This window comes from Trichechus manatus, unplaced genomic scaffold, assembly GCF_000243295.1.
Source record: "Trichechus manatus latirostris isolate Lorelei unplaced genomic scaffold, TriManLat1.0 scaffold00039, whole genome shotgun sequence".
NCBI classification, from domain to species: Eukaryota; Metazoa; Chordata; class Mammalia; order Sirenia; family Trichechidae; genus Trichechus; species Trichechus manatus.
In genome coordinates, this window is record NW_004443975.1 from 2,280,141 (window position 1) to 2,289,370 (window position 9,230).

At 38.1% G+C, this 9,230-nt stretch overlaps 1 protein-coding gene across 1 annotated transcript in view; it reads right to left on the minus strand.

Annotated features, from left to right (window-relative positions):
• Nucleotides 1–9,230, minus strand: part of RGS7 (regulator of G protein signaling 7) — a 567,494-nt gene that overhangs the window by 61,348 nt on the left and 496,916 nt on the right. The window contains exons 6-8 of the mRNA XM_004375937.1: nucleotides 8,643–8,707; nucleotides 7,486–7,562; nucleotides 7,298–7,379 (exon numbers count right to left, since the gene is read on the minus strand). Of these exons, the coding sequence (XP_004375994.1) occupies nucleotides 7,298–7,379; nucleotides 7,486–7,562; nucleotides 8,643–8,707 (224 nt within the window). The remainder of the gene's footprint in view (nucleotides 1–7,297; nucleotides 7,380–7,485; nucleotides 7,563–8,642; nucleotides 8,708–9,230) is intronic.

The window sequence follows — 9,230 nt, forward strand, 5'->3', positions numbered from 1 at the left end:
TAATTATTTACCTGAAAAACGAAAAGATGAATTGGAAGTTTAAACACTTTTTTCCAAAGCTATGTGACTGTAGGTAAGGAAGAAGAAAGATAAAAGCACTTTCAATGGGATAACCAATCTTCTCTGACCCCAACATGCTTTCCTCTGACCAACTGATCCTGCCTCAAAGCTTCAATTATCATCTTTAACTTAATAAATTTCAAAACTGTATCTATTGCTCCAACACATCCCTCAATCTTAAGTCCCATATCTACAACTATCCCCAAGATCTCTCTCTATCTTGATGCCAGGCCATCATATTCAGCATACTCTAAAATAAACTCACCATTCCAAACCTACCCCTCTTAGCAAAATCCTTTCCAAATTCCATATTTCCACTATTTCTCAATTGCACATGCTCAAAACTTTGCATTGTCATATCCTACAAAATGCTACATTTAGGATAGGGAATTTCAGTGAGACTCACTGCTCTACAAAAGACCATAAACCAAAAAACCCAAACCCATTCCCACTGAGTCAAATCCAACTCATAGCCACCCTATAAGACAGAGTAGAACTACCCCATAGGACTTCCAAGGAGCGGCTGTGGATTCAAACTGCCAACCTGCTGGTTAGCAACCGAGCTCTAAAACACTGCACCACCAGAACTCCCATAATCTGTGACCACAGTCTTGACAAATATCAAAACAAGTGCATTACCAAAGCTAGTATCATTGTAACCACTATAATGCAAATATACACAATAATAATGTGGAAGGTATAAATAAATCATAGCTATTTCCACTATTTTCTGATGAAGATTTACTTAACTTGAAATCAGGAAGAAGAACTCCAAGGTTTTTTTTTTTTTTTATATTTTGAACATTCTAATCAAGCACAGCATTTTCATTTCTCCAACTCATGTACTTTTATTCACAAAATCCTTATTGAATGCTTGGTATACAGTCAACCCTAAACCTACAGCCTTGGGAAAAAAAGAGTCGATCTAATTCTTGTTGCCTCAGTGCTGGAGGGAACTCTAAAAATTACCAGTCTCACTCTCTAGCCAACGATTGCCTTTTCCCCACCACACTTCTGGCTAATGCTTCCAATTCGTACTTGAACTCATCATTTCCATCATTTGATGTTCCAACAATCTTTAGATAGTTTTAAGTATTAGGAAGTTCTTATACTGAGATTTTATTTTCTTGTTATTTTCACATTGGTCATACAGAACTCAACATGGAGTAAAAGAATAAGCCTCATTCGAACTCTGTTGTCAGCTGTTGTCAAGTCAGCCCTCAACTCTTGGAGACCCTAGGCACGAGATCAAACTGTTGTGATACATAGGGTTTTCACTGGCTGATTTTTAGAAGTAGATCGCCAGACCTTTCTTACTAATCCATCTTAGTCTGGAAGCAATATAGAAGCCTCCACTGACAGTTGAGTGGTGGATGCACATGAGCTGCCCTGGCTCACAGAAGGTGAGAATTCTATGACTGAATAACCGCTGCCCTCCATTCTAACTCTAACTAATGCTATTTCCAGCATATGAAGACACCTTCCATGGATAATTCAAGCTTTCCTCTGATCCCTAGGGTCACTGATCTCTTTAGTGATTTCACAGATTTTTTTTTCCCCTTGTTTTTGACTTTGTCTCTTTATCTTTCTCCTCTTAGTTACAGTTTGGCCATATACATTTTAAAGTCCAGAACTGGACACAAAACTCCAAAATTGAGTCCATTCGGTACTTTGTCAAATAGAATATTTGTTTATATTTAATTAGATGCTAAATTATATTAATAAGTCTAAGAAAGCATTAACCCTTAGAGGATCTTCATAATAAATATTGAAAAATTGAATACACAAATCAATCCAGATCCAAATTATCTTTGATATTCACTACAATCTAGTGAATTTCTCCCACCACGTTCTTGAGTAGTTGGTTTTTGGCAGTTTAGCCTGAAATCCTTAACAAGAGTCCTTATTAAGTGGTATAACTTTATTTTTTCCTGAGTAAATGTGAACATGTTTGTTGTCATTAGATGCCATCGAGCCTATTTCAACTCATAGTGTCTCCATGTGGCAGAGGAGAACTGCCCCATAGGGTTTTCTAGGCTATTATTCTTTACAGGAGCAGATTACCAGGTCTTTTCTCCCGTGGGGCCACTGGTAGATTAAAACAGCCAAGTTTTTGTTTAGCTGTAGAGCTCTTAACTGCTGCACCACCAGGGCTCCATGTGAACACGTTTAGGGAAGCTAAATTTGTTTCAGAAAGGTATTATGTGCAACAGAATGATTATTCTATGTTAATCAGACCTACAAGTGACTTACAGTTTTCAAAAAAGCTACAATAATATTATGTACATTTTCTATATCTCTAGCTATAAATTCGTGTAATATATTTTACATTAAATTTATTTTAACTATATTTTACAGATTCTGAGCTGCTTTGCCTTTTACCCACTATATTTCTAACTAATGGCTTCCAACCTATCCTTGATGACATAAATGCCTGACTCAAGCTAAATCAAATCAATTTAAATCAAACAAAATGCAATTGTAGCAGAACCCCTTTACTTGAAATAACACAAGCTTTATAAGGATTAAGTGTTCTCTGTTATATTTTTATTGAAAATTTTAATAGTAAAGTTATGCAACATGAAATAAAATGGAGGAAAAAAAGCTAAATACTGCTGTTGGGATAACTCCATTTCTGGCTTTTCATAACAAAGAATACTTTATATAGTGTCAACACAATAAATCACCACAAGCAAATATAATTAGATAACTTAAAAATGCTATCCATTTATTCATGTCATAAATCTTTGACATTTGGGCATGGAGCTTCTTATTCTGAACGGGCATACAAATCTATAGACTTTTAAAATCTTTATGAATTATTTTATATTTTTATAATTAGCCTTTATTAAAGCAAAAATAAAAATAGGAGCACCCTCTGTCATCTCTTTCATGTACTAATAACTTTTGTAAACTAGTTATATTTTACATCTTTATGAAAATTTAATATAATTCTGGAAAATAATAAAGTGCACAGATTACACTAAATTTTTATATTTAAGCATAAGAGACAGTATTTATTGGGGTGGTGCTGTTGTAACTAGACCCTTTATTGTATAAACATCCCTACCATACACATGGTAATTGGGTTCCTCTAGGTCAGGTGTGTGTGTCCTACAATGCTCAGAAGATACCCTAAACTCTGGACCTTCAAAAACAGCAAAAGAAATGAGCATAGAAAAATATCCAGAAAACAATAATAAACTATATATACAGGCTTGCAGCAAATTGTTAAGTGCTTGGTTGCTAAACGAAATGTCAGTTTTATGGATTGAATTGTGTCCCCCCAAAATGTGTATCAACTTGGCTAGGCCAGATTCCCAGTATTGTGTGGTTGTCCACCATTTTGGGATAAGATGTGATTATCCTATGTGTTGTAAATTCTAACCTCTATGATGTTAATGAGGCAGGATTAGAGGCAGTTATGTAAATGAGGCAGGACTCAATCTACAGGATTACGTTGTATCTTGAGTCAATCTCTTTTGAGATATGAAAGACAGAATTGAGTAGAGGGGAGAGGGACCCCATGCCACCAAGAAAGAAGCTCCAGGAGCGAAGAGTGTCCTTTGGACCTGGGGTCCCTGCACTGAGAAGCTCCTAGACCAGGGGAAAATCGATGTCAAGGACGTTCCCCCAGAACCGACAGAAAAAAAAGGCCTTCCCCTAGAGTTGGTGCCCTGAATTTGGACCTCTAGCCTCCTAGACTATGAGAGAATAAATTTCTCTTTGTTAAAGGCATCTACTTGTGGCGTTTCTATTATAGCAGCACTAGGTAACTAAGATAGTCAGTTTGAATCTACTAGCCACTCCGAAGGAGAAAGATGTAGCAGTCTGCTTCCATAAAAACTCCAAAACCAAACCCATTGCTATAGAGTCAATTCCAACTAATAGCGACCCTGTAAGGACAGAGTAGAGCCCCCCATAGGGCCTTGGAACTGAAAAGGAAGGTTGTGACTCTCCTTGGTTGTGTTCTGCTAGGTTGGCAGGAGTCGGTGAAGTCCATGATGCATACGCATCACATCTGCATTATCTCTAGCTATGTCTAATTTTTCTTGCACTACTTTTTTTGGGCTCCTCTCTGTATCTCTTCAAAAAAGGTATCAAACATGTTGAGTGCCCTCCAATTGCTAGCTGTCTTTACATTTACAACCTTATTTTGTACTCACATCAGACTGTGAGGTAGGTATAGCTTGATTTTATAGATGAGGCTTCTGAATCTCAGAAAGATTAAGTAATTGTCCAAGATGGGTCAAAACCAAACCAGTTGCCTTCTACTCAAGTTCGACTCAAAGTAGAACCGTGCTCCATAGAGTGTCAATGGCTGGGATTTTTTTGAAGTAGCTTTCCAGGCCTGGATTTGAACAGCTAATCTTTTGGTTAGTAGATGAGCACTTAACCGTTTGCACCACCCAGGGACTCCCATGGTGGGCCTAATAAATAAATAATGGACCCAGCTCCACCCGACTTCAAAGCCCACATGCCTTCCACTGCCACAGGTCTCCCCATTCCCTCTGGTCATTGACAGACATGACTAGAACTGGGGAGTATGTAAGTGCACAGTTTCTCTGATATTGAGACATCTGAGTGAAGTATGGTGTGCAATGGGAGGCCCAGGACATACCGGATGAGATCCTCCAGGCAGTTAAGACATCCTCTCTGGTCTCTTCCTACACATATTCTAGGATTCTAGGATGCTCAAGTGAATATAATGTGGTGTCAATATGCAAAACCTGGCTTCCCTGATCTTGTTTGGAAAACACTTAAATTTCACAAGATGACTACCACAGGCTGCAAAGAGTCTTTCATTACTGCCACACTCAGAACAGGCTATGAAGCAGGGGCTCAACATTAGGAATACCTATTAAACTTCTACCCCAGGAAGCAGGACTTTCGAGGCTAAATATATTGATTTACAGTTAACTATGACAGCTGCAGAATTCATTTTTAGGGATAAGCATAAAAATGTAGCCGTTCTCAGAAACTATCACAATATTGCTGCTTCTTTCTATGCCACTTCTTTTTTTTTTTAAGGGATACTTATTTTAGAAAGTTTTTCTTGTAATTGCTTAGTTAATACCACAGCCAGTGAACAGAGAGATAGCTTATGTATTTTGCTGAGGAAACAGTCATTAAAAGCTCTTTTAGGAGCATCTTGCTGCTAATGTCCCTGTCTTTATTGTCTTTGTCAAGTAACATTCAGTAAGGACCCAGAATGCTAAAAACAGGTCTGTGTGGCAGAGCTGATCTCTAGACAAGTGTTAGCATTTCACCTTGGACAACAGCGATGACAAAATATTTAAGCTAAAAGAAATGCCACTGGATGTTACCCCAAAGGACAGAAGTTGTCATATAAGAAAAAAAAAATGTAAGAAAAGGTAGGGTCAGGTGAGATACATGCCACTTTCAGAGGCCCACAGATAGCCTGAAGCTCTACTGATTTTCCTCTAGAAAATAAGCAGTGATAAATTATTGCATAACATCTTCATTTTATGTGATTGAAAGCCATTTATAAGCATCTACAAGGTGAACAAGGGAGCTGGAGTCAATGGCTCCAGAGTGGCTTGTGCCTCCAGGTTATCCTGGGGATGACTTTCTAGCTGGAAGCCTGGTGAGGGGCACAGCAGGGCACTGACTAGTATGCGCTTCCTGATGGTTAGAGCAGGGGGCTGGAGCCTGACTCACACTGGCTAGAGCTAAAGGCAACAGTGCACAGGTCTGCCTGCAGCAGGGATGAAGAGAGGGCAAGGGGGCGGATGAGTGAGTCTTTGGCAACGGAACTAGAAAAGCGTGCTTAGGTGGAATCAGTCTACACTCCTAGAACGAGAGCATGTTCTATGGAATAGATGTGGACAGTGCAGGACAGCTGGCCTGGAGTGAGTCGCCTGAGGTTGCCAGGAGTATCCAGGCAATCTAGGCTGAATGGGGCTAAGTGTGCCAACAGGTGCCCAGGTCATGACGTGCATAAAGGGAAAAAATGCACTGACTGGTTCTAGAGGTTGCTTGAAACAAAAAAACAAAAATCCTGCTTCATAGCTTTGTAATACCTGTGCGTGTGACCTCATAATCCTTTTTCACATGAGCAATAAAACTCAAACTGAATTTTGAATAAGAAAGTCAGTTAAATCTCAATTCTCATCTTTCGAAAATTCAAAAGAGTCAGAAAATTCAATACAGAATTTAACAATCGCACGGCTATCTGAAATTGAAATACAAATATGTATAAAGAAACCTTTGATGTCTTTCCATTTTGGTCTGACCCTGAAGATAATTTAGAGGAAAATTCTAAGGCATCCCCATAATCTTGATTTGTCTATCATGCTGTGAACCTGTCATTTATTCTAATAATACTTACATGAATATTATACTGTAATGTCTTGGGGCCCTAGTGGTGCAGTGGTTAAGAGCTCAGGTTGCTAACCAAAAGGTTGGCAGTTCGAATCCACCAGCCGTTCCTTAGAAACCCTATGGGGCGGGTCTACTCTCTCCTATAGGGTTGCTATGAGTTGAAACAGACTGGATGGCAATGGGCAGGTAATATCTTGATTCCATTTAAAAAAATATATGGAAGAAAAAGATACAGCATCAAAACAGAAAGAACACATGGGGTTACACATGTTGCCTTATGAATGCTCATGACCATGGTTTAATTCCTTCCATAAAGTTTTCTGGAATTAGTCACGGGCATTCGTTGTTTGCTACTTTGAGTCAGGTGGGTTAACATTATCACTGAAGAAAAACATCTAAGTTATTGTATACAGATCCATCATTAAAAGTATGAGCTGAAATGAATTTTAGCCACCTAAAATGTTAGTTAGTGAAAGCTGGCAATCGAAGCTGGTTATTAATAGGTTTTAAAAGAGAAAAATTAAGGGGAGGAATAAGATTCAGACTTAGAGTTTTACCATAAAGCCAGAAAAATATAAAACAATAAGCCATGCAAAACTGCTTTGCTACACTCTTTCTTCTTTCAGGTGTGTCTAGAAGCACCACATGCCTCAAATGCAAAGACAGAGGAGGAAGTGATGTCATGGTTGCAAAATATATCATTGTATAAATCTAATATCATGCTGTTGAACTCTGGTCATCTTACATAAAAATGGCAACGTTTTCTTAACTAATTCACTAAGATGCTGTGGGAAAAATTGATTCCTACATTCTTTCCCTCTTTTTGGAGGGTGTCCCTCACCCACCAAAGGCCGAGGTTATAATTCGAGACAACATTGGCGCATTTGCTTACCACAGGTCTGTGTACATCCCAGAATGCTCTCTCTTGGCTATCAAGGATCTTCCTTTCAATTTTGTCTCTTTTCTTGTCCACTCTGTCAACATTGTAACAATGAATAACAAATAGGGTTAATTGTAGTGCCTCTCTGGAAAAAAGGCCACAACTTGAACAAATCTTCCAAAAGACTCACAAGGACTCACTTTGCTTGTGCTTCTGCCTGCATAAAAATGAACTCCCACTTCCGGGCAAATGCTCTCTGCAGCCTGGCCAAGCTCTCCTGAAACATATACCACAGGTTACGAATTTTGGTACTTATCTTCACTACTTTCTTCTAGCTTATCAAAAACGCATTTGTCAGAGAATGCAGAATTTCTAAAATACTACATGTACTCTGGTTTTGAATGGTAAGTCGTGCTCACTGAATGCAGGGGACCCTCATACTAACAGTCTTAGAGTAAACAGGAACACCTATTCAAATATTAATTTTTTAGAACAACTGGCTTTAGAGAGTGTAACTAAAAATTGAATAAATATCTGTAAAATATTAAAATTATGTCATATGAAAAAAGTGCTCAAAAGTAACCCATGGATTTTTCTGTGCCCAAGTTACACAGAGGTACAGGAAAACAATGCATTTAATCAGTCTATTCTGTTTCCCACAATAAATGTAAATCCTTGCCAGCCCATTAAAACCAAACCCGTTGCTGTCAAGTTGATCTCGACTGGTAGTGACCCGATAGGGCAGAATAGAACTGTCCCATAGGTTTCCAAGGTTGTAATCTTCACAGAAGCAGACTGTCACATCCTTCTCCCATGGAGCAGCTGAGGAGTTCGAACTGCTGATCTTTTGGTTAGCAGCCGAGTGCTTAGCCACTGTGCCACCAGGGCTCCGCGCCAGCCCACTACTCATTTCCAAACAGTGCTCCAAATTTAGTAAATCATAATATAACAACCATGTAAGCTGATTATATAAGATTAATTTGATCTGTTGATAGTGATCAACATGAAAGATTTGCAAAAACCATTAACCTTATGTAAATGATCTTTAATTCTCTAAGTTCCTATATCTTTACTGCAGTATATCTGAAATTATTATGGCAAAATTGATTTAAAAGTTAAGAGATGCTTCCCCCCTTCTACTCTGAGTCTGTGTATTTAGAATTTCACCATCCTCAGTGTGAATGACATGAGGAAGCAAGCTAGTAAGGGGATTATTAAGTCATTATACTGCATGATCCCTGGAAATCTGATTCTTAAAACCATGAATGCAGAAGGTTAAATGAGTGCCCAAAAGGACCAGAGGTCTTATTTTTGCTAATTTTATGACTTTGATTACCAGAAAGTCCTTGGTACTTACAGCTTCATAGTCTGCTAGTTCCAACCTTGCTTTATTTTGCATTGTTCTCTTGCAGAGGTAAACCGCTGAAAGGAAAAGAAAAATCAATCATTTCTTGCCTGCTTATTAACACTGAGGCACTACAAATCAAAATATAGCAATCAAGATGTGTTGGTCTTTGCTACTTTTTCCCAAATTATGTTTTTTATTTCCTCTTTTATCTGTTTTTAAACAAAAAATATTTAATTAAGTAGTATTATTAGTGACACTCAAACATGGTGACATTTATGATGTCATAAGTTAAAAAACTTGGTAATCACTTCTTTATTTTTTTATTTTTATTATTTAAAAAATTGTTTTTTATTGTACTTCAGGTAAAGGCTTACAGAACAAATAGTTTCTCATGAAACTGTAGTACACATATTCTTTTATGACACTGGCTAACAACCCCATGACATGTCAACCCTCTCCCTTCTCGACTTTTTTTTTTTTTTGGTGAAAATATACATAGCCAGTGGGGACCATGGTCTCGGGGAACATCTAGCTCAATTGGCATAACAGTTTATAAAGACAATGTTCTACATTCTACCTTGGTGAGTAGCGTCTGGG